The sequence below is a fragment of the Capra hircus genome, chromosome 3 (assembly GCF_001704415.2).
Source record: "Capra hircus breed San Clemente chromosome 3, ASM170441v1, whole genome shotgun sequence".
Classification (NCBI taxonomy): Eukaryota; Metazoa; Chordata; class Mammalia; order Artiodactyla; family Bovidae; genus Capra; species Capra hircus.
In genome coordinates this window covers 119561849-119587526 of record NC_030810.1, presented here as the reverse complement: position 1 = coordinate 119587526, position 25678 = coordinate 119561849, and the positions used below count along the sequence as shown (strand labels likewise).

The window sequence follows — 25678 nt, the reverse complement described above, 5'->3', positions numbered from 1 at the left end:
TTGAATATCAGATCAAAATAGATATTACTGTGAGTAGGGGGGATATAAAATCCCACATTCAGAGTACTGTTGGGAATTCAAAGGGGAAACTGAGGAGGAATTTATAATCCATCGGCAAGGGAAAGCATACTCACCTAAAATAAAAATTTTTGCTAAGACAAGCATGCCTGAAAAGATAATATTAAAGAACTAGATGTAAAGGGTGATCAGGGTCATTGTGAGGTTGGGATATTCCAGAAAGGCTTCTTGAGACTTTTGCTGCTAAGGTCAATGTAAGCACCCTCAGATGCTATCTGTATAAATGTCAGCAAGGGCTTATGATAGTGATCACCAAGCTCTGCCAGGCTGTGTGGATCCACCTGTGCTTTTGGTACCACTTCAGTCAGAAAAAAAGAAAATGCTTAATTACAGAGAGCTCATGTGAATCAATAACAGTGTAAAAGATGAATTCAAGTGTTATTGACCACAATAGCATATTTATTGTGAAGAATTTATTATTGAAGAATAATAGTTCACATATGTGCACAGCATCATTTATTTGGCCTGCAGAAAGTAACAGCCACCCAGAGTTTGGGAATGCATGACTTAAGACAATGTGTGATAGGATAGTTTATAGAGGAAATAAAAATAAGAGGGAAGCAAGGTAACCAAAAAATAATCTCTACCTTGCTATGCAGATCTGTGCAAATATTATCTGCAAATATAGCTATAGTCTCTTCAAGAAATTCATGTTTTTTAGATTTTGCCTTTTGGAAAATTCTAATATAAGTCATTCAGTATATAACATTTATCTGCACTTATCTATTTGTCTTTGTGGTGGCATAAAATCCAATAGGACTTGACAATCTTTTTTAAAAATTCAGTAGTTTCCCTTTTATCATTTTAAAAAATATTAAAGTTAAATGGAAAGCTCTGAGCTATTTCAAGGGCCTTTTTCTTTTTTTGGGGGCGGGGGCTTTGTTTTTCTTACTCATTTGGGCCATATAAATACAGTTAGCATGTCACTTATCTGGCAAAATGCTGAGAAGTAGAAAATCGACCTTCCCCAAAGGTGCAGAAGGGAATGGCATCTGTCTGACAGAAGCCATACCTGGAGAACTTTGCACTGAGGCCCTTCCTCAGTATATCAGCTTCTACTTTACATAGACCTTTAATAAGCTTGACAAGAAAAGCTACAGGTAAATAGTCTCTGTATAGTGAAAACGGCAGCCAAAGTTTGAATAAGTTACAGAGAAAGTTTCAAAAAGAAACAGAATATGCAAGGCACACTTGGTACTGAGTTGACCAAAAAGTTCATTCTAGGGGACTTCCCTGGGGGTCCAGTCATTAAGAATCCATCTTGCAGTGAAGGGGTCACAAATTGGAACCATTGTCAGGGAACTAAGAACCCTCATGCCACAGAGCAGCTAAGCCCTCGTGCCACAACTAGAGAATCTGTGTGCCGCAGCGGAGATCCCATGTGCCAAAACTAAGACCCAACTCAGCCAAATAAGTTTGTTGCTGTTCAGTTGTTCTGTCTTGTGACTTTTTGTGACCCCACAAAAAGGCTACAGTCTGGACTGCAGCACACCAGGCTTCCTTGTCCTTTACTGTCTCCCAAAGTTTGCTCAAACTCATGTCCACTGAATTGACAATGCCATCCAACCATCTCCTCCATCACCCTCTTCTGCTGCCCTCAATCTTTCACAGCATCAGGGTCTTTTTCAAAGAGGTGGCTCTTCGTATCAGGTGGCCAAAGTATTGGAGCTTCAGCTTCAGCATCAGTCCTTCCAGTGAATATTCAGGACTGATTTCCTTTAGGATTGACTGGTTTGATTTCCTTGAAGTCCTGTCAAGAGTCTTCTCCTTCTCTGACACCACAGTTCGAAAGCATCAGTTCTTTGGTGCTCAGCCTTCTTTATGGTCCAACTCCCATATCCGGACATGACTACTGGAGAAACCATAGCTTTGGCTGTACGGATCTTTGTCGACAGAGTGATGTCTCTGCTTTTTAATATGCTGTATAGGTTTATCATAGCTTTTCTTCCAAGGAGCAAGCAGCTTTTAATATGGCTACAGTCACCATCCGCAGTGATTTTTAGAGCCCCCCAAAATAAAGTCTGTCATTGTCTCCATTGTTTCTCCATCTATTTGCCATGAAGTGATGAGACAGAATGACATGATTTTAGTTTTCTGAATGTTGAGTTTTAAGCCAACTTTTTCATTCTCCTCTTTCACTTTCATCAAGAGGCTTTTTAGTTCTTCTTCACTTTCTGCCATAAGGGTGGTGTCATCTGCATATCTGAGGTTATTGAAATTTCTCCTGGCAATCTTGATGCCAGCTTGTGCTTCATCCAGCCCAGCATTTCTCATAATATACTCTGCATATAAGTTAAATAAGCAGGGTGACAATATATATATAGCCTTGATATACTCCTTTCCTGATTTGGAACTAGTCTACTGTTCCATGTCCAGTTCTGACTGTTGCTTCTTGACTTGCATTCAGATTTCTCAGGAGGCAGGTCAGGTGATCTGGTATTCCCATCTCTTGAAGAATTTTCCACAGTTTGTTGTGGTCCACACAGTCAAAGGCTTTGGCATAGTCAATAAACAGAAGTAGATGTTTTTCTGGAACTCTCTTGCTTTTTCGATGATCCAAAGGACGTTGGCAATTTGATTTCTGGTTCCTCTGCCTTTTCTAAATCCAGCTTGAACATCTAGAAGTTCACGGTTCATGTACAGCCTTGATGTGCTCCTTTCCCAATCTTGAACCAGTTCATTGTTCCATGTCCTATTGGGATTGTTGCTTCTTGATCTACATACAGATTTCTTAGGATGCAGATAAGATGGTCTGGTAGTCCCATCGCTTTAAGCCAAATAAATAAATTGATTAAAAGAGATTTGTTTTTGTTTTTGTTTTAAGTTCAGGTTTTTCTGTAAGATGTTTTGAAAAAAGCTGAACAGACTTTTTGGCCAACGCAATATAAAAGGAAATCACATTGCCCTTACCCAGCTTGAGGCAATCAACTGTGTTTTCAATTATGTAATAAAGACTCACAGGGATAAACCCATAGCTGAGTAACTGGGAAGCTGAGCAGTCTTCTCTAAAGTTTCTAAAGAGAGTATTCCATTAGCACTGAAATCTGAGGTCAGAATTCCATTTATCTTGGTATTTAATGAATTTGAGTCATCGTGAAAATCATTATGATCTGTATACCTTATTTTCAAATATAGGAAAATGTGTGATAGATTTTCATGAATTTTGCCTAAAAAGGTTTGAAACAGAGTTTGACATTTTAAGGTGATAAAACCCCACCAACTCATAAAACTCATGTTTCTAGAATGAGGCATTTCCAAGGATCAGCTTGGGTTGTGGTGCATTTTTGAAGGGGAAATTGTTACTGGAGGTCCTGTCTCTCTCGCTCTTGTTTTGTGAGTATGTGTGCATTTTTAAAAAAATTGAAGTCAAGCTGATTTACAATATTGTGTTAGTTTCAGGCGTATAGCAAAGTGGTTCAGTTATACAGACATGTTTTGCGTCTTCCCTGCAAAAAGTTGTTGAGATGCTCAGAGAAGTGGTAGTCAGTTGGTGAGAGATCAGGTGAATATGGTGAATGAGGCAAAAGTTCCTAGCCCAATTCATTCAACTTTTCGAGTGTTGGTTGTGAGACCTGCAGTCGGGTGTTGTGGGGAAGGACGGGCCCTTCCTGTTGACCAGTGCTGGCTGAGGGTGTTGCAGTTTTCGGTGCATCGCATCAATTTGCTGAACTGATGTCATGGTTTCTCTGGGATTCAGAAAGTTGTAGTGGATCAGATGGGAAGCAGACCACCAAACAGTGACCATGAGCTGTTTTGGGGGCAATTTTGGCTTTGGGAAGTGCGTTGGAGCTTCTTCTCAGTTTAATCACTGAGCTGGTCTTTGTATGCAATCTACTTTTCATCACACATCACAACCCAGTAGAGAAATGGTTCATTGTTGTGTAGAATAAGAGAAGACAACCCTTCAAAAACAACAGTTCTCTTCATTTGAGGTCCATTCCCCTCCTCATTTGAGGAGGGCATGGTAATCCACTCCAGTGTTCTTGCCCTGGAGAATCCCATGGACAGAGGAGCCTGGCAGGCTAAAGTCCCTAGGGTCACACAGAGCTGGACATGGTTGAAGCAACTGAGCTTGCGTGTACAGCTCGGGAGACACCCACTTGTTGAGCTCTTTCACCTTTCCAATTGGCTTCGAACACTGAACAACTGTAAAATGGTTGACGTTGAGTTCTTCGACAGCTTCTCGTGTAGCTGTACGAGGATCAGCTTCGATGATCCTCTCGGTTGTTGTCAACTTCTGGTGGCTGGCCACTGTGCTTCTCGTCTTCAAGCCTCTTGTCCCCTTTGCAAAACTTCTTGTACCACCACTGCACTGTGCATTCATTAGCAGTTCCTGGGCCAAATGTGTTGTTGATGTGAGTTTTCTCTGCCGCTTTATGACCCATTTTGAACTCAAATAAGAAAATCCTTCAAATTTGCTTTTTGTTTAACATGAGTTCCATAGTCTAAAATAAAGATAAAATCAACAGCAACTGATAAGTCATTAGCAAAAAAAAAAAGAAAGATAAAAGCACATTAAAATCATGTATAATATGACTGTTATTTAGAATGTATTTCAATATCAAAAGATATATTTTAACAATGCAAAAACCACAATTACTTTTGCATCAAACTAATAGTACACCACATCAAGTCAGGGATCTGCTGACAGGAGAAAGGGGAGGATGGTTATTGACTGGATAATGAATAGTGTTTGCTACATCTGCAAAAATAATTCTCTAAAGGTAAGATAACGCCTTGTGTGCAAAGGTGTCCAGTGTTCCACTGTTAATTCACACTTTCATTTATCACATATATTGGGCACCTGTCATTTGCCAGGTGCTGTTCTAGGTGCTGACCCAAAAATGTACAGACCCAAGATTTCTTACTGTCTTGGAGCATACAGTCTGGTGTGAGAGAGATACATTAACGAGATAAGTAAATAAGTACATACACGTGCAGTAAGGAGGAAAAGTAAAGAAAAGGAATGGGGCCGTGAAATGTTAGAGAGGGGTATGAAATGTTAGGTTGTGTGGATTGGGAAGGTTTTGCTGAAAAGGTGACTTGAAGACTGAAAGGAAGTGAGAGAGCAACCTACAATGATACCTTGGATAAAGGCAGGCATTCCAGACATAGGAAGCAGCAAGTGCAAAGGCCCTTAGGTGGACACATGCTTGATATGTTTGACAAATAGTAATGGCAGTTAAAAAGTAATTTTTATTATGAAATTGGACCAGTAGTGGAGAGCCAGATGATGCAGGGCCTATTCTAAGTGATAGGGGAATACTTTTGGGGTTTTAAATAAGCAGTGACTTGTTCATGTGTTTTGACTTCTATTTTAACAGGCTTACTCTGGTTGCTGTGTTGAGGGTGGGGACAATGGTGGATGCAGATGCTTTCTCTTTAGTGAGAAAGTGATTTTAATAATGCAGAGAAGACATAACATAACCTGGACTAGAGTGATGGTAGCAGAGATAGAAAGACAGAGTTGAATACTAGATACATTTCAAAAGTAGATCCATTAGCCAGTAGATTTGCCAATGGATCAGGCAGGAGATGTGAGTGAAAGTAAGGAGTCAGAAGTGAACTCAGAGTTTAGGGTCTGAGCAACTGGAAGGATGAAGATACCACAGCTTGAGTTGAAGAGACATGGAAAGAACAGATTTGAGAGGCAAAGGATTTGAAGTCTGATTTTGGACATGTTAGGCTTGTGGTACCTGTGCCACTCAAGTAGAGATATTGAGTAACCAGTCAGGAACTCCAGGGAGTGGTATTGGCTTCTCTCTGCCTGAGACCCAGCTCCTGACCAGACCCTTGGTCCATTTGCCCTGGGAATCACCACGGGAACATCTAGCAGCAGCATCAGGTTGACTTGGACCAAGTTGAGCAGGCCTGACCTGACCTGACCCAGCTTTGCCTTTGGGGTTTGCTAGGGTCCCAGCTCCAGGCAGGATGGCCTTGGCCAGCATCTGTGGAGGCTTTCCTGAGCCTGCCCTGGGAAAGCTGGCATTTCTGCTCTTCTGCCACCTGGGAAAGTAGTGTGGTCCAGGCTGGGTGTCCAGCTCAGAAAGCTATTTCCATAGTGAGGTCTTGCTTGACCTTCAGTCTGCTAAGGCTTCCCCAGAGAGCTGTGGTCAGCCCGCCACTGGTTTCTCTCCCTTTTCCTAAAGCGCCTTTCTGTTGTCTTCATCATGACTTCAGCTGGTTGTTTGTGGATTTTCTAGGAGGCTGAAGTGAACCCTCCCCATCTGTGTTGGCCAGCATACACAAGGACGATGATGGCCGCTTTCAGTGTTGCTGGGCCAGGCTTGGGAGGGAGGCCAGTGGCCCTTTGAAAACATTCAACAGTCCATGGCTCAGAGTCCAGCTTGGCTTAGTACTGAGTGTTCCTCATATTCTCTAACATGCGTAACAAAAACTGCACCAGAGGAGCTTGATGAACAAACAGTGAGGTTTGCTTTATGTGATCTGGGGACAGTGCAACATGATGAATTGTTTCACTCAGTGAGTTTACCTTGGAAGTTGCTGCTGGACTCGTTCCTAGTGAGGAATGATATGGTGCAGACATAGCTTATGTTTCCTCCTCTACTGCAGGAGCAGTTTATACACTGTCTGCAGTTCTTTTCATCAGTGGTTGAGACATCAGGAAGATAGCCGACTTCCTTCATTTCATGACTCTCTAAATCCCATGAGGAGAGAAGTTAAAAAGAAGATACCCTGGTATATTTTTTCCAACTTTTTAATAGCTGTAAAATATATATACCTAACATAAAATGTATCATCTGAGCCATTTTTAAGTGTACAGTTCAGTAATACTGGGGGCTTCCCTGGTGGCTCAGAGGGTAAAGCATCTGCCTGCAATGCAGGAGACTGGGGTTTGATCCCTGGGTCAGGAAGATCCCCTGGAGGAGGAAATGGCTACCCCTCCAGTATTCTTGCCTGGAGAATCCCAAAGATGGAAGAGCCTGGTAGGCTACAGTCCACGGGGTCGCAAAGAGTCGGACACGACTGAGTGACTTCACTTTTCACTTTCTTTCAGTAGTATTTAGTACATTTATATGGCATAGTCATTGTCACCATCTATCTCCAGAACTCTTTTCACCTTGCAAAACTAAACCCATTAAACAACTCTCCTGTCTCCCTCTTACCAGCCCCTGGCAACCACCATTCTACTTTCTGTCTCCATGATTCTGACTACTCTTAAGTACCTCATACAAGTAGAATCATACAATATTTGTCTTCTTGTGGCTGGTTTATTTCACTTAGCATAATGTCCTCCAAATTCATCCATGTCGTATCATACGTCAAAGTTTCTCTCCTCTTTAAGGCTGAATAATGTTCTTTTCTGTGGATATGCCATATTATGCTTATCGTTTCACAGTCAGTGGACACTTGGATTTCTTCCACATTTTAGCTACCACAAATAATGCTGCTCTGAACCATGGTGTACAGATATCTCTTTGAGGCCTTTCCACAGTCAGTCACTTTTTCTGTTTGTTTGTATATTTATTTGGGGCTGCAGTGCCTGTCTGTGCAGCCTCGCTCTAGTGGTGGCCTGTGGGCTTCTCCTGGTGGTGGCTTCTGTGTCACAGAGCACGGGATTAGGGCTCATGGGCTTAGTTGCCCCACGGTATGTGGGATCTTCCCAAACCAGGGATCAAACCCATGTCCCCTGCATTGGCAGGCAGATTCTTAACTACTGGACCACCAGCGGAGCCCCTCTCTTTGAGATCTTGCTTTCAGTTATTTGGGGTATATATCCAGAAGCAGAATTGCTGGATCATATGGTAATTCTGTGTTTAATTTTTTAAGAAATTGCTGTAATGTTTTCCTCAGTAGCTGTACCATTTTGCATTCCCGTCAACAGTCTACAAGGGTTCTGGATTCTCTACATCCTCATCAGCACTTATTATTTTCTGGGTTTTGTTTGGACAGTAGCCATTCTAATGAGTGTGAGGTGATACCTTATAGTTTTGCTTTGCTTTTCCTAAGGATCAGTGAAGTTGAGCATCTTGTCATGTGCTTATTGGCTAGTCATGTATCTTTTTTGAATATGGAGACTTTCGTTGTTGAATTTCAGGAGTTCTTAATATATGCTGAATATTAATTTATAGTCCTAGATATGATTTGCAAATATTTTCTCTCAACCTGTGTGTTGCTCTGTCCCTGGTATCTTTTTCTTTCTTTTTTTTTTAATTTAAATTTTATTTTTTACTTTACAATACTGTATTGGTTTTGCCATGCATTGACATGAATCCACCACAGGTGTACATGAGTTCCCAACCCTGAACCCCGCTCCCACCACCCTCCCCATATCATCTCTCTGGGTCATCCCAGTGCACCAGCCCCAAGCATCCTGTATCCTGTATCGAACCTAGACTGGTGATTCGTTTCTTACGTATTCGTTTCTTAGTATACATGTTTCAATGCCATTCTCCCAATTCATCCCACCCTCTCCCTCTCCCACAGAGTCCAAAAGTCTGTCCTGGTATCTTTTGATATACACATTTTTAAAATTTTCATAAAGTTCAGTTTGTCAGTTTTTCTTTTGTGCTTGTACCTTTGGCATCATATCCAAGAAATCATTGCCAAATTCAAGGTTGTGACTTGGTATATTTTTGAATCTCTTTAAAGCCTCACCCCCCCCCCGTATTTATTTGTTTATTTCTTTCTCTCTCTCAATCAAGTTATTAGACCAATAGATCAGTAACACTTTATAATTCATAAATCTTTATTAATTCATTCTGCAAGCAGGGAGAGCATTCCAACTCAAGGCAGAAGCCAGAGCAAATTGGAAATGGCAGCATGTAAGCATAGCTGGCTGGAGCAGAATGCACAAAAAGGGGCTGGTGGGTGAAAAGACTGGAATTTAGATGAGGCCACACCATGTTGAATCTTACCTGCTGTGGTGAGTAGATAAATTGAAAGTAGTTTCATAGCCATAGGACCAACTTGGAGAGCTGTTATCAAATATTCTCTTGAACTGGGCACTTAACCTTTCTGAGCTTCAATTTCCCCGCTGTATTCATTTAACAAACACTTATGTGGTACCAAATTCTATTTTAAGCACTCTGCAAATACTAACTCATTGATTTTTGTCCATCAACCATATGAGGTACTTACCCCTAAGCAAGGAGTATTATCTCCATTTGACAGAGTGGGGAATTGATGCCCAGAGAGGTCAGATAACATGTCAAGATCATAGAGCCATTAGGCAGTGGAGCTGGGATGTGAGCCCAGGCTCTCTAGTTTAGCTCATGCTCTTAACCATATGTCGTGCTGCTTCTCTGAAACGGGGAGGAGGACAGTTCCTACTAAAAGCTATTCCAGAGGTGAAATGACGTGTGCAAAATCACGCTGTCTGTTGCACTTTGTTTTGCCAATACTGATTGTTATTAGTTAATAATAACTAAGGAACACTTTTGAAATGGGTAAGATTCTCAAGGGCATAGAGAGGAAGGAATGGATCAAGTACTGAGCCTTGGGAAATGTTTTTGCTGAGAAACAAGAGCTTAGTTTTGGAAAGACATCAGACAGAGTTATGGCTGACACCTTTGTGGAAAGGGTCATGGTCAGTGAAGAGCCCTAGACTCCGGACTTTCAATCCCTACAAAGGAAATTGTTGGAGTTGGTGATGTTGTTTGATGTATATACAGAGGAGACCAAAGCCAGGTCTTTCCCACTGGCAAACCAAGAATTCAGCCAAGGACCACAGGGTCACTGGGGTTCGGACTCTAGCTTCTTTTCCATCTTCTGGTACATGCTCGCAAACAGCCCAGGGTTCAGACCTGCTTCACAGGTGAAGTGGGATGTTTTGGAAGAGGAAATTACTAGGTTTATGGTGCCCTTGTGGGGACAATAACAAAGCACTGTGCATTGTAACAGACCCTGGGCTGGCTGGGTGGACACTTTCCTCTGGGGCTGCAGAGGTCAAGTCATCAACCCACCGTCTTTGGAACAACTTTCATGTGTGTGCCAGCGAAGGACAAAAGAATGCAGGGAAGGAGACCCAGGGATCCTGGGATCTCTTTCTGGCTATCAACGAGTTGTGTGGTCTGGTTTGTGGGTGGGATGGGGGTGGGGGTTCACTGTCTATCTCAGTTGCCTCAGTGGAAGACAGGGTTGTTAATTTGAATATTTTCCCCACCTCCACCCCCTCAACTGCTCCAGTTGGTGATTGATGTGTAAAACGCTTTGAGGTGCTGAGTTGAAGATCTGAAAATATAGCCAAAATAACATCACAGTGATTTCACTTGAGTTTATTTGAAGTGGTGTTTGGAAACATTTCCTTCCCTGGAGGGTTGTTTATTTGAACCTATCATACACCAACCTACTGGCATTTGATTTCTTTAGATGAGGGCATCTGGCAGTCCCATAGGCTGCTGCTCACCTCTTCATAGAAATGGGAAGCCGCAGAATGAGCCACTGCCCCAGTTGTGTTTGTTTAAGCATATCAGAAGAGATATCCTAAAAGAAACTGTTTTCTCTGGAGAAGACTTTCAAAGAGGTCAGGTGTATCTTGTCGTGTCCATTACCGTTGTTAGAGCGGTGCCAGGAGTCTGCCTCCTACTGACCAGCATGATCTCACAACACTCGCCTGAGCCTTGGCCTTGGCCTTGGCCTGTGGAATCTCAGGCTGTTGCTTAGATGGCCCCATTTGTAATGGATATTTGAGAGGTGAATGAGGTCTCCTTTTCCTTGTAGTGGCTTGTGGACTGGATCACGGATCTCCTGGGAGGTGAAAAACTTACTTACGCTTCCATATGAAGAAACTCCATGATACTAGGGTCCATGGGTCTGTGGCATGGTCTGTGACAAGAAGAAAATTTCTCAAGAAAGAGACTGAGGTAGGCAGAGCTGTGCCTGAGGAGTCGGCCTAACCATGAGAAAGGGAAGGTTCCTGGTATCAGTGTCCAGAGAGGTGGAGTCTTGATGGGCTGTATCAGATCATGGTGTATCAGAGTACCAGTCAGGATTCTTCAAGTTGCAAGTGACAGAAACCTAGTCAAATTGGCATAAGTGAAGGAGAAAATCACTGGCTCGAATAACTGAGAAGAACGAGAAGATTCAGAATCGCATGTTATTTCACCAGCATTTGTGAATGGACTGACTCAGTGTTCTCCCCATCTTCCTCTTTCTCTCTCCCTTTCGTTCTCATTCTCTTGCCCTTTTTTGTCTGTGAGCTGCTTCCTTGTAGTGTCCAAGATGGCCAGCAATGCTAGGCCCACAGGCTAGGCCGTGCTCCAGCTGTTCCAGCCAGTGTCCCAGGTCCTGTGACCGTGGCCTCAAAGTATGGGAAGGTCCTTTCCCAAAGCAGAGTCAGGGCGAACTCTTTAAGTAGAGCCATAATATGAAGTGAAGGCTCACTGTGTGCCAGATCCTGTCCTAGGTACTTGATGTAAATGAGCTCACTTGGTCCTCACGACTATTTGGTGAGGAAGATAGTGTTCTTGGAAAATTCCTTCGTATTTATTTTTCTTCTCTTTGGCCGTGCTCGGTCTTCATTGTGGCGCGTGGGCTCTTCACTGTCGAGCACGGTCCCCTCTGGCTGTGGCGTGCGGACTCCTTGTGTTGTGGAGCACGGGCTGCAGACCTTGCAGGCCCCTCTGGTTGCAGCGCGTGGCGTTATTGCCCTGCCGCAGATGGGCGCTTAGTTCCCCAACCAGGGAACCCACATCCCCTGCATTGGCAGACGGATTCTTAAGCCCCTCAGAAAGGTAATATTCTTTCTTACAGGGCTGAGCTTCAATCCTAGGTAGTCTTTAGAGTCTGTACACTTAACCACCATGCCACACAACCTCTAACAAGTACAGGACCACTATAGGTTGATGAAAATCAGAATTCTAGGTAAAAATATGAGATGGAACCAGAACATATCTGAATTTATCCAGTTAAATAAGGGAAAGCAAGAGAATCCACCTTTATATTGTAGTAATTCTGTTTTTGCAATGCAAGACGTTTCTAGAGTTATTTCGTGGGAATTAGCATGCAGGCTGGTCTATAAAACACAATAGATACCTGTCTCAATATCCTATAGTGTTGCCTTGTTTATTAACACAAAAGGTTTTTGATCTCTCCCTCGGGTGACAAGATTTGGCTTTGAATGATTTGAGGTTGTTGTCAGTAATCTAACCCAGCAGATGTATGTCTCTGGGAATATTCAAGAAAACCAAAGGCGGTTCCCAAAGAGGACTGGCTGTGACGCTTGGAGCCATGATAGGAAAGACAAGGACATATCCAGCCTTTCTTGGTGACGTGGCTCAGTGGGCTAGCTCTCTTTCCCAGGGATGGTTTTCGATACGTTTATTCAAGCCTCAGTTGTGTTCTAGTCATATTGTTTCTTGGAGTTGCAGCCCAAAGTGACGTATTTGCTCAGGGCAGGACGTAGGAAGAGTGGGAGTCAGAAACACCTTTGCACCTGGCAGCATCACTGGCCAGGAGAGTGGTGATGTGAGTCACTCTTGAGTTTGCTTACATTCAATATGCCCTGGCTTGTTGAGCCCTGAGTAGGCTGGTCGCCTGCCAGGAAGCCTTCCCTGGCTGGGATATTCCCAATCCTCTGTCTTGTTAAAGTACACTCTTGGGGGATTTGCTGGGGCTTGTGCCAGAGGCTAGGGTTTTGGATTTTCCTGGGCAGCTCTTTGACCACATTCCCCTTCTGCCTTCTAGGGTGAACTGGACCAGATGATCTCAAGGACGGCCGCCAACTCTGGGTTCTCTGATTCTGAGTTCTCTAGTGTCCCTGCTAATAGGGCCACTGGGGGGGAACCATGTCAAACAGTACTTTCTCCTTTTTTCCACCTATCTTTTGGATTGGAAGCTTTAACAATCTTTTGGATTGTAGCTTTCTTTAGTGGCTACATTTATTATGCTAACACTCATATTTAACAATGACAAACTTTTGAAGGTTAGTCATTTATCAACAAATGATGTACCTACTATGTGCCAGGCACTTGTCCAGGTGTTGGGTAACAGCCATAACTAAGTCTCTGGCCTGAGTATAAACTAACTTGTTAGGAATATTTTTAGTACAATCATACCTTTAAGAGCTTCCATTTTGTTTAGAGTTTTAATTTCATCTTGGTTTTAAAGCTCCCAAGTTTATTTTTATAAAGCTTGGTGTTGATGTTTAACTTTTTAAATTTCACTTTTTTGGTGTTCTTATTTTAGATCCATCAATGTATTTACCATTCTCCATTCTAACAGTTGATTCTTATACCCTACTTCTTATTTCTGGATTCAGTTTCCTTCATGAAATGTATTTTTAAAGCAATTACAAGGCATAGTCAGTAAACATTCAGTCTCTGTTTGCCTGAAAAGAATATTGTGCCCCCTTTTGAATGGTATTATAGAACCATAAGGCAAGAGTTCTTTTCTTTAGCACTTCTGTGATTATTCCACTGTTTTCTGGCCTCTATTTTCTGTTTTCTTCAAAAGAAGAGTCTGCTGTTTATCTAATTATTACTTCTTTATAGGGAAATTTGCTTTTACCATTTTCTCTGTATCTTGGTGTCATTTTTCACTGTGATGTTCCTTGATGTAAACTTTTTCTAATTTATCCTTAGAACTTGATAGGCTCTTTTGTGCTAAGGACTCATGTGTTTCTTTAATTCTAGAAAATGTTCAATTAAACCTCTAAATAATACATCAACCTTGAGGTAGACAGTGTCTGTCTACCCTAATGTTAGTTGGATGCTTTTGAATCAATTAACAGAAACCTAACTGAAAATAGCTTTAAATATAATTTTATAATTGTATTACTTTGCATAATTAGAAGCCACAGTGAAGGTGACTTCAGGATTTGATTAAACAATTCCAGATCAAGCCTTTCTTACTTGCCATGCTCAGCATTTTGGCCCAGCGCCTGTAATAATCCCACGGTGGCTGTCACAGCTCTGCTCTCCTGGCCATTAAGAAAAGACTTCTCTTCTAGGGTCTTTGTGAGATCAAAGCAGCTTTTCCCAGATATCCACTGACTTTCAAGAAGAAAGGGAGAACAATGAGAGTTTAGACCACTCAAGATCTGACTTTCAGAACCAGGGATCCAGTCCACCTTCTCTGAGTCACTGGGGGAGGACTGGACACTGAAACAAAGACAGAGGTCTGCTAGTAAGGTTAAAAAACCTGAAGCTGGTTTCTGGGTAGACACCCAAGAGTATCTGCTCCCTTTCTCTCTAATCTCTCCAGATCCTGCTTCTTTTGAACATATGTTGAATCTGCTTATCCTGTTCTTCATGTGTGTTGACTTTTGTTGGATATTTTTGTTTTTTAAGCTTTTTTTGTTGCCTTCTGGGTAGTTCCCTCAGAGCTGTCTTCCAGGTCACCATCTTTCTCTTTAGCTGAATCTGTTGTTCAGTATTTAATTTTGTTAGTTAAAATTCTGATTTCTAGAATTTCTATTTGGTTCTTTTTCACAATTATTATTAGTTTTTCATGATGTCGTATTTTTTCACTATGGTTTCTACCTCTTTTTCTTTTAAGATTTTAATTGTGTTTATTTTATGGTCTCCTTTATATTTTTCTATTAATTCAAGTTCATGGAATATCAGTTCCCCTGGTTTTTGTTTTGTGGATTCTCCTTAAAGGCAAATGCTATGCATTCACTTTCATTAAATGTTTATTTTGTGAGTGTGGAAATTCACTACAGTGGCATTTTGTGCCCATTTCTGCTAGCATTAATTTTAATAAGAATTTGTTAGCTTGCATAGTACATACATGGAACAACAGACTGGTTCCAAATAGGAAAAGGAGTACATCAAGGCTGTATATTGTCACCCTGCTTATTTAACTTATATGCAGAGTACATCATGAGAAACTCTGGGCTGGAAGAAGCACAAGCTAGAATCAAGATTGCCAGGAGAAATACCAATAACCTCAGATATGCAGATGACACCACGCTTACGGCAGAAAGTGAAGAGGAACTAAAAAGCCTCTTGATGAAAGTGAAAGAGGAGAGTGAAAAGTTGGCTTAAAGCTCAACATTCAGAAAATTAAGATCATGGCATCTGGTCCCATCACTTCATGGCAAATAGATGGGGAAACAGTGGAAACAGTGTCAGACTTTATTTTGGGGGGCTCCCAAATCACTGCAGATGGTGATTATAGCCATGAAATTAAAAGACACTTACTCCTTGGAAGGAAAGTTATGACCAACCTAGATAGCATATTCAAAAGCAGAGACATTACTTTGCCAACAAAGGTCCGTCTAGTCAAGGCTATGGTTTTTCCACTGGTCATGTATGGATATGAGAGTTGGACTGTGAAGAAAGCTGAGCACTGAAGAATTGATGCTTTTGAATTGTTCCGTTGGAGAAGACTCTTGAGAGTCCCTTGGACTGCAAGGAGATCCAACCAGTCCATTCTAAAGGAGATCAGTCCTGGGTGTTCTTTGGAAGGAATGATGCTGAAGCTGAAACTCCAGTACTTTGGCCACCTCATGCGAAGAGTTGACTCATTGGAAAAGACCCTGATGCTGGGAGGGATTGTGGGCAGGAGGAAAAGGGTATAACAGAGGATGAGATGGCTGGGTGGCATCACCGACTTGATGGACGTGAGTTTGGGTGAACTCCGGGAGATGGTGATGGACAGGGAGGCCTGGCGTGCTGTGATTCATGGGGTTGCAAAGAGTCGGACACGACTGAGTGACTGAACTGAATTGATAGTACATAATTTATAAATTTGGTACCCTCATCAGCATGGCACATGACTCAGTGTATGATTTCTCATGGAAAAAGCTTCAGTCTCCACCCAGAGCTTCAGATAAATGACTATTTTTGCCACTTTCCTTTGCTAACAAGAGGATTTTTTCTAATCCCTTTTTCATGGAGGAGGCAGCCCTTCTAGAACCCACTCTTTATGCAGGGTACTGGTTTCAGTTCTCTGCCTTGTGACCCACAGTCATCCTCTGACATAAAAAAACCTCAGCCGTAGGGGTTTTGAACTAGGTCTAATAGGCTTTTGGCTACAGTTGTGAGATTACAACACTGACTTCGAGTTTTCTCTCTGTTTTCTGTTACCTATGGATTTCCCTTTCTTTTTCAAATTTGGCTTTTTAAAAACTTTTCGATCATATTTAACCCAACATTTCCATGGATTTGGAGCAGGAAAGATGTTCACATCAGCTGAGTTCATCATGTTTCCAGAAATGATTTCCATAATGAGTGAAAAACACTACGCTTTGCTCAAGTAAAGTAATTATACTTATCAAGTGCTTCCTGTTCATTCCCTCATTTGCCCTTTTTATTTAAAACATTTGTGTTTTATTCATGTTTATTCTATTTTACTGAAGGATAATTGCTGTACAGTATTATGTGTTATAGGTGTACAAAATAGTGATTCATGATTTTTAAAGGTTATACTCCATTCATAGTTATTTTAAAATACTGGCCATTTTCCCCATATTGTACAGTATATCCTTGTAGCTTGTTTTATACCAAATAGTTTGTACCTCTTAATTCCCTACCCCTTTGTACTCCTCCCCTCATTGTGTGTGTTAATCTCTCAGTCATGTCCAGCTCTTTGTGATCCCATGGACTGTATCCCACCAGGCTCCCCTGTCCTGGAATTTTCCGGGCAAGAATACTGGAATGGGTTGCCATGCCCTCCTTCAGGGAATCTTACTGACCTAGGGATCAAACCTGGGTCTCCCACATTGCAGGTAGATTCTTTACCATTTGAGCCACAATTTATACTTTATTGAAGAGCTTAAAAAATAGTGACGGAATCCAGGTGGGTGAACCTGTGATGATGGAAAGACAAGAGTGGAACATGCCTGCAAAAGGGCACTTGCGCTGCGGCCTGAGCCGTCTCCACTCTCATCACCCCATTCTGCACGGTCAGGAGATAAACACAGGCATTGCTTGTATTTGCACCCCTCATTGTAGCTTATTTTATACCTAATAGTTTGTACCTCTTAATTAATTCCCTCTCATATGCCTTTGGTAGCTACTAGTTCTCTATATCTGTCAGCTTCTTTTTTATTATATTCATTAGTTTCATTTTTTAGATTGCACATATAAGTGATAACACACAGTAATTGTCTGGTTTATTTCACTTAGCGTAATACTCTCCATGTCCATTCATGTTGTTGCCAATGAAAAAAAGTACTGTGTTTTTATGAAAAGTGTGGTTTATCCTCACTCCCAGGGAGCAAACAGTTTAGTGGGAATTGAACTGATACATTTACTTTTTATATACATTTTTATTTAACTTAGTATGTAAAATATTTACATGATTCAAAAAATCAAAACTGTGGGACTTCACTGGTGGCTCAGTGGTAAAGAATGCAGGAGACACTAGTTCGATCTCTGATATGGAAAGATCCCGCACGCTGCACACAACTATGGAGCCTGTGCTCTAGCGCCCAGGAGCCCACGTGACCCAGCTGCTGAAGTCCGAGCACCCTAGAGTCTGTGCTCCGCAACAAGAGAAGCCCACACCCTGCAACGAAAAGTAGCCCCTCGTTTCTGCAACTAGAGAAAGACACGCACAACAAGGACCCAGTATAGCCAACAATAAGTAGATAGAATTTAAAAATTTTTCACATAATCTACCTTTCAAGAGAAAAATCAAAAGTGTAAAAACATACTTAGAGAAGTCTACTTCCATGTGTATCTTTGTTTCTGGTTATCTTTCCTACTTTTCTTTTTGCATAATTAAATATGAAGAGTGAAAATGTGTTAAGTTGCTCAGTCGTGTCCAACTCTTTGCAGCCCCATGGCTCCTCTGTCCATGGAATTCTCTAGGCGAGAACACTGGAGTGGGTTGCCATTTCCTTCTCCACGGATCTTCCCGACCCAGGGATCGAACCCAGGTCTCCTGCATTACAGGCAGATTCTTTACTGTCTGAGTCACATATATTTATGTATATTTAATGTGCAAATCTGTTATTTCTCCCCTTTTCTCATTTTCTTTTTTTAATAACTGCCTTAATGAATTAAATAACCCTGTGTTTCTATTATTTTATATTATGAACCTATATCTTCAGAATAAATATCTAGAAATGGAATTGCTAGATCAAAGGTCAGGGGCCTGTGTAGCTTTGTTAGGTATTGCCAGATCCTCCTCCCTTCAGTTCTTATACTTGCATTCCCGCGTGGAGGGTAGGAGAATGCCTGCTTCCCCGTAGCCTCCCCAGCAGAGAGTGCTGCCAAACTTTTGAATTTTTACTGGCCTGAAAGGAAAGAAATAGTACTTCAGTGTAATTTTAGTGTCCGTTCCTGTTATTTTGAATGAAACGGAGCATCTTTTCATGCATTTAAGTACACTTAGTGTACCTTTCTCTGTGCACTCTCTGTGTATGTCTTTTTTCAAGGTTTATTGAGACGTATTTGACACATGATACTGATACATTTCAGATGTACATGATGATTTGACGTACGTGCATACTGCAAACGGCTGCCACCATAAAGTTAGCGAGCATCCATTATCTCATGTAGTTGCCATTTTTAAAAAATGCCTTTTACCCACTTTTCTACCTTTTTGTTTTTAGGAATTCCTTATAAATTAGAACGATTAGTCCTCTGTGATATACGTTTTAAGTATTTTCTCCCATTTTGTCATTTGTCTAATAACTCAGAATTTGTTTTCTTTACTGTAGTGTTATCACTTATACAGTTAAGTATAACATGCTTGTAGGACCTTTATTTGAGATGTGCTTAGTTGCTCAGTCGTGTCTGACTCTTTGCGACACTATGGACTGCAGCCTACCAGGCTTCTCTGTCCATGGGATTTTCCAGGCGAGAATATTGGAATGGGTTGCATTTCCTTCTCCGGGGGATCTTCTCAACCCAGGGATTGAACCAGTTAATAATTTACTTTTAAGAATGAACAAAATTTAGAACTCAAGGAATAAAATCCAAAAATAAGCTAACAAAGAAACAGAAGGTGTAATGATAAAGTGTATTTATCACACAAAACTGGAGTACCTAACATATTGCATAGCTGAATCAAAATTCAGAATATTTTAGCAGCCTGGAAATATGAACCAAAAATGCATAAAATGATGTTTTGTACTTAGGCTTAAAAACACTAATTCCATAAGTTCAAGCCTGGGGACACATGCCTTTACATAAACTCATATGTGTATAAGCAAACCTTGGGTTTTAATTGACCACACATTTGTATAAGTCCAACAGGGTGATAACAGTTGCTAAAAGAAAATGCACTCTTAGAATGAACAATAGTAGAAGATTATCCTGATGATGGAGAAAATTTTCCCTTTATACTCACCATTTACCAGATATCCGGAATGATATGTTCAATTCAGAGGACCACAAATCAATAGGGTCATTGAAATTGGTGAGACACTGAGGAAGTCTGGCTTAGTAGAGTCCAGAAGTCACATCAGGAACCTAGAGATTTAATCTGGAGAAAAGAAAGCAAGTCGTGTGTGAAGTATCTGAAGGCCGTCAAGGGGAGGTGGGATGAGAACTACTTGGATGCTATTCAAGCTGGCAGGACCTGTGGTTGTGACCTATGAATGAGGCTTGCTGTGAAGGGAGACTTTTTAAACTGACCTTTAGGGCTGCTGGGAAGGGGGAGCACTGCCTTCCTTACCTGCCAGCTCCCTATGGCCAAAGGTGTCTGGACAGAGGGTTCTGGTCAAGCGGAGACCGTGGGCCGCTGCTGTGTAGGCAGTCTAGGCACCAGGGTTCTTGCTGTCTGGCTCGTGGAAAGTGATCTTTCCTTCCCTTCTGGTGTCTTCTCTTTGTCAGGAATAAAAGCAGGTGGGGAAAATGATCTGTGGGATTTTTTGGCCGATTAAAGTAGATGAAAATTTTGGAGAAACATTTGTCTGTAGGATTTGATGTTAAAATATGTCAACCTTGAGTTTTTACCGAAATCTGAGCCAGCATCCTGAGAGCAGGGACTGCCCCTTGTCAAGAATGGTATTTGTGGGCAAAGACCTCAAACTCTTATCCTCTTATCCATGTATCTTTATTGTTGGCTCCTTGCCCTTTATCCCCACGACTGATGAGAACAGCAGCAATGTCTCGGTATGAACTGTGCTTGTTAAATCCCTGCTTAAAGACCGCAGACTAATCCCTATGATAATTTTATTGTCCAACTTTAATGGGCACAGGAATCAAACCAGGAATGGGATTAACACACAGGTTCTGATTTGGTAATTCAGAGGTGGGCCTGAGATTCTGCATCTCTAGTAAGCACCAGATAATGTTGATGCTGCTGGTTCAGGGTCCACACTGCATTGCAGGGGTCCAGAAGCAATAGTCTACATAAACCACGTGGACTGAGTCAGGATCACCTGTCCCGTGCTTGTCTAAAATGCAGGCTCCTAGGCTGTACCTCTTTCTCTGGGACTAGAATCTTTAGTGGGGGAGCCCAAGAATCAGCTCTTTGAGCTGGTACTGCAGGAGATTCTTGAGTACACTAAACGTTTTTAACCGCTGGTCCTGGGGAGAATGGATAGGAGGTTTTAGACTGGGGGAATGCATTGTTCCAGGGGATACAGTGAGTCACGTGAAGAGTTGGTTGTAGGAAACCGGCTGCCTCTGTAGAGCTTGCATGAGGACAACTGACGAGGATCCGGGGGGCCTTGGCTTCCCTCTGTGAAGTGCGCATGCTGTGGTTTGATGACTCCTCTTCTGCCCCCGGGGCTTGTCTTTCCAGCCGTCCAGCATGCTCTGCCCACCCCCTGCTGAGGTACACTGACCATGAGCCTCAACTCCTCCCTCGGCCACAGGAAGGAGCTGAGTAACCTCACCGAGGAGGCCAGTGACCAAGGGGGCGGCGGCGTCACAGAGTTCATCGCCATCGTCATCATCACCGTTTTTGTCTGCCTGGGCAACCTGGTCATCGTGATCACCTTGTACAGGAAGTCCTACCTCCTTACCCTCAGCAACAAGTTTGTCTTCAGCCTGACCCTATCCAACTTCCTGCTGTCTGTACTGGTGCTGCCTTTCGTGGTGACCAGCTCCATTCGGAAGGAATGGATCTTCGGTGTGGTCTGGTGCAATTTCTCAGCCCTCCTCTACCTGCTCATCAGCTCAGCCAGCATGCTCACCCTTGGGATCATCGCTGTCGACCGGTAAGCTTGCCTCACAGAGAACTGAAGGATTTAGGAGTATGGGCCAAGGGGGATCCTCAGAGATCATGCCTTCCAAGCTGCTTCAGTTCCTCTGGAGGGTGCCAGGGGCTGTGCTGGAGAGGGTAAGAAAGCAGAGTTTTTCCTCTTCTTTCATCCCCTCAACCAAAGCAACTCTGATTTTATCTGATCTAGCTTGCATATAGTTTTATTTTTTAAAAGAAGTTCCAATACTTAAAAAAGTTCTAGAAACCTCTGCTTTTCAGCTGATAGATGAGGCAGAAACTGAGGAAGGTGGCATGGCAAAGGAGGCCCCAAATCAGTTCTTCCCCAAAGTGCTGCCTGCTTTCTTTAGCTCAGGTTGGACCAGAGCTGCACCAGGGCAGCCTCAAGAGGAAATATCCTCCATCCTCTGCAGTGCCGGGGCCTGTCCTCGATGGAAATGAGAGCAGGGGAGGGAAGACAACTGAGGGAATAAAGACAGTGCTACCCAGGAGAAACAGTGAAAATCTGAGCTTTCCCTTCCTGTGGCACGGATGGCTCTAAAAGCAAGAAACAGCCCTCAGCTCTACCTAGAAGGTTCTTCCAGATAGTAAGTTGGGCTGTCAGATTTGGTTGTGCAAGTCCTACAGGGTTTGACAACAAGTTTCCAACCCATAGAGTCATCATCTTTCTTAGGATTTTGCCACTGGGCACTTCGTTCATCCCAGACAAGGGTTCAACTGCACAGAAACAAAGAGGGGAGATTCAGATTCTGTTTGATTTACAGAATTGGGGCTAGAGCTAGCAGTGGAGTCAGGGGAAACACAGAGGTTGCTCACCAGGGCTGTCATCACTGGGTAACCCAAGTCCCCTGGCTCCCTTAGAATCATCAGGTTTTGAACCAATAAGTGGTGCCTGGATGGTCCACCCAAGGTGCAGGCCTCCACTAGGCCCAAGGCCAGACTCCTGCTGGTTCTCTGTAACTGCAGGGGTTAGAATGAAGGAAGCCATCAGGTGCCTTCTCCAAGTATGTTCTTTCCCCACCAACAATAAAAATAATACTGAAAATATAAAGAGCAAAATAAGACATACCATGCAGAGTTGTATATACATTCTATGCAGAGTACCAAAGAATAGCAAGGAGAGATAAGAAAGCCTTCTTAAGTGAACAGTGCAAAAAGTAGAGGAAAACAATAGAATGGGAAAGACTAGAGATCTCTTCAAGAAAATTAGAGATAACAAGAGAACATTTCCTGCAAAGATGGGCACAATAAAGGATAGAAATAGTATGGACCTAATAGAAGCAGAAGATAAGAAAAGGTGGCAGGAATACATAGAAGAACTATACAAAAAAGTCTTAATGACCTAGATAACCACGATGGTGTAATCACTTTCCTAGAGCCAGACATCCTGGAGTGTGAAGTCAAGAGGGCCTTAGGAAGCACTACAAACAAAGCTAGTGGAGGTGATGGAATTCCAGCTGACCGATTTTAAAACCTAAAAGATGATGCTGTGAAAGTGCTGCACTCAATATGCCAGCAAATTTGGAAAATTCAGCAGTGGCCACAGGACTGGAAAAGGTCAGTTTTCATTCCAATCCCAAAGAAGGGCAATACCAAAGAATGTTCAAACTACCACACAATTGTACTCATTTCACATGCTAGCAAGGTAATACTCAAAATCCTTCAAGCTAGGCTTTAACAGTATGTGAACTGACAGTTTCCATATGTACAAGCTGGATTTAGAAAAAGTAGAGGAACCAGAGATTAAATTGCCAACATCTGTTGGATCATAGAAAAAGCAAGAGAATTCCAGAAAAACATCTACTTCTGCTTCATTAACTATGCTAAAGCCTTTCACTGGGTGGATCACAACAAACTGAGGAAAATTCTTAAGGAGATGGGAATACCAGACTACCTTACTACCTGCCTCCTGAGAAACCTGTATGCAGGTCAGGAAGCAACAGTTAGAACTGGACATGGAATGATGGACCGGTTCAAAACTGGAAAAGGAATATGTCAAGGCTGTATATTGCACTCTGCTTATTTAACTTTTATGCAGAGCACATGCGAAATTCCAGGCTGGATGCAGCTTGAGCTGGAATCAGTATTGCCAGAAGAAATATCAATAACCGCAGATATGCAGATGACACCATCCTAATGACAGAAAGTGAGGAGGAACTAAAGAACCTCTTGATGAAAGTGAAAGAGGAGAGTGAAAAAGCTGGCTTAAAACTCACCATTCAAAAAACTAAGGTCATGGCATCTAGTCCCGTCACTACATGGCAAATAGATGGGTAAAAAGTCGAAACAGTGACAGACTTTATTTTCTTGGACTCCAAAATCACTGTGGGTTGTTTCTCCAGCCATGAAATTAAAAGATGCTTGCTCCTTGGAAGGAAAGCTATGACAAACCTAGATAGCATATTAAAAAGCAGAGACATGACCTTGCTGACAAAGGTCTGTATAGTCAGAGCTATGGTTTTTCTAGTAGTCATGTATGGCTGTGACAGTAAAGAAAGCTGAGTGCTGAAGGATTGATGCTTTTGAACTGTGGTGCTGGAGAAGACTCGAGGATCCCTTGGACTGCAAGGAGACCCAACCAGTCAATCCTAAAGGAAGTCAGTCCTGAATGTTCATTGGAAGGACTGATGCTGAAGCTGAAACTCTAATACTTTGGCCACCTGAAGCCTCATCGGAAGAGCTACCTCTTTGGAAAAGACCCTGATGCTCAGAAAGATTGAAGGCAGGAGGAGAAGGGGATAACGGAGGATGCAATGGTTGGATGGCATCACCGCTTCAATGGACATGAGTTTGAGCAAACTCTAGGAGATTGTGCAGGACAGGGAAGCCTGGCATGCTGCAGTTTATGGGATCGCAAAGAGTCAGACACAACTGAGTGACTGAATAGCAACAAGACATATCCATAGACATAGACGTATCCATAATCCTACTAATAAGCGATCAATCAATCACTGTTTACATTTTTAGCATATTTGCCTCCAGGGATTTTTGGCTGTATGCTATAAATTTAGAAAACAGGCTCAAGGCACTGTGGTTTTGTGACCTGCTTTTTCACTTAACATGTGATTGTGAGCATTTTTCCCATGTGCAAATGTCGTTTGAGAACATGGTTACATGGTATTCCATCCTCTGGATGGACTATAGTTTATTTTTACAGTCCCCTGTTAGCTTTCTATTTTATGTAATAGCACTTTTGAAGAAGACGTATGTTTGTGAAATTGTGTTTTCAAAGGAAACACACTTTCAAGATTCTTGATGTGTGAAAGGCAGGCTCCCCTTCAGAAGGCTATATGGATCTTCACTCCAGTAGCCACTTGTCAGCATCCTAATCAAGACTGATGATCAGCATTACAGACATAAATGAGATTTTGTTGGCAGTGGGATGGAATGGGATCTCACTATTGTTTGAATTTCTTTTTTTTTTTTTAAATCATTACTTTTGGAATATCCATTTCTGGGTCCTGGGTCCTGTGGAAGGTGGAGTGGGGGCCAACAGCTCAAGAGCAAAGTAGGGGAAATAGTTTTCAGTGCCTCTCACAGAGCTCTGTGTACATAGATGTTCAGTAAATAGTGGCAGCTCTTCAAGGCTGTAAGCTGCTTACTTGGATCTGAGACCTAAATAAGCTAAGAGTGGAACTTTTTTTCACCAGCAAGCATGACAGATTCTCAAATCATGTCATCCAAATGCATCAAATGAGAGAAAATTTGCCTCTTTCAATGCTTTATTCTTTGATGCTGGGAATATTTGCTGGATATCTACTTTGTGAAAGGGTCTGTACTAAATCTCCAGGTAGTAGGATACAGCATGACTAGGATGTAGCCTCTGCCGACCAGGAGTCCCTGGTCGCTAATGTGAACACAGAGCAGAAATAAGTGCTGTCACAGCTCCCGCTGCCACTGCTTTAAAAAAAAAAATTTATGTATTTGGCTGTGTTGGGTCTTATTTGCTGCTTTCAAAATCTTTAATTGTGGCACACAAACTCTTTAGTTGTGGCGTGAGGACTCTTAGTGGCAGTCCAGTGGCTAAGACTCTGCCCTTCCCATGCAGGGCGCTTGGATTCAATCCCTGGTCAGGAAACTAGATCACATATCCCGGCGCTGAATCTGATGGTAGGTTCTGGAGCCCACGGGTGGGGAAAAGATGGCATTTGAGCTAAGTTCTAACAGTGAGTCGGATTGCAAGGGCCCCCTCCGTTTTTCTCATACTCTTGTCTGTTTTTCTCCCACCCTACCCCCGCCCACACACTGTCACATACACAAGAGCGGCATCATTAGGTTTCCTACATAAAAGACTCCATTTATTCATTTGATAAACAATTTATTGAGTACCTAATGTATGCCTGACACAGTTGGTGCTGGGAATATGCAGCTGAAGAAGCACATGGAGGATTTCACAGTGTAGGAGGAGAGACATGTGGCCAGGTAATTTCAGGACCATATGATGTATATATAATGCCAGCATGTTTAACATACTGTGAGAACACAGAGGAAGGAGCAAGGCAGAACATGGTGAAAAAGCATGGTCTGTGTTACATAGCTGGAGATCAGAGGAAGTATACGAACAAATTGA

General features: G+C 42.3%; 1 protein-coding gene across 5 annotated transcripts in view; it reads left to right on the top strand.

The window, feature by feature from the left end:
• GPR161 (G protein-coupled receptor 161) overlaps positions 1 to 25678 on the top strand; it is a 60922-nt gene that overhangs the window by 14427 nt on the left and 20817 nt on the right. For 3 of the 5 annotated variants that reach the window (XM_018046460.1, XM_018046458.1, XM_018046461.1), the window contains exon 2: positions 20689 to 21106. The exons of 1 other annotated variant lie outside the window; for it this stretch is intronic. In XM_018046460.1, coding sequence (XP_017901949.1) covers positions 20733 to 21106 — 374 coding nt within the window. In that variant the 5' untranslated portion in view covers positions 20689 to 20732. The remainder of the gene's footprint in view (positions 1 to 20688; positions 21107 to 25678) is intronic. One more of the 5 variants, XM_018046462.1, reaches the window with a different exon arrangement.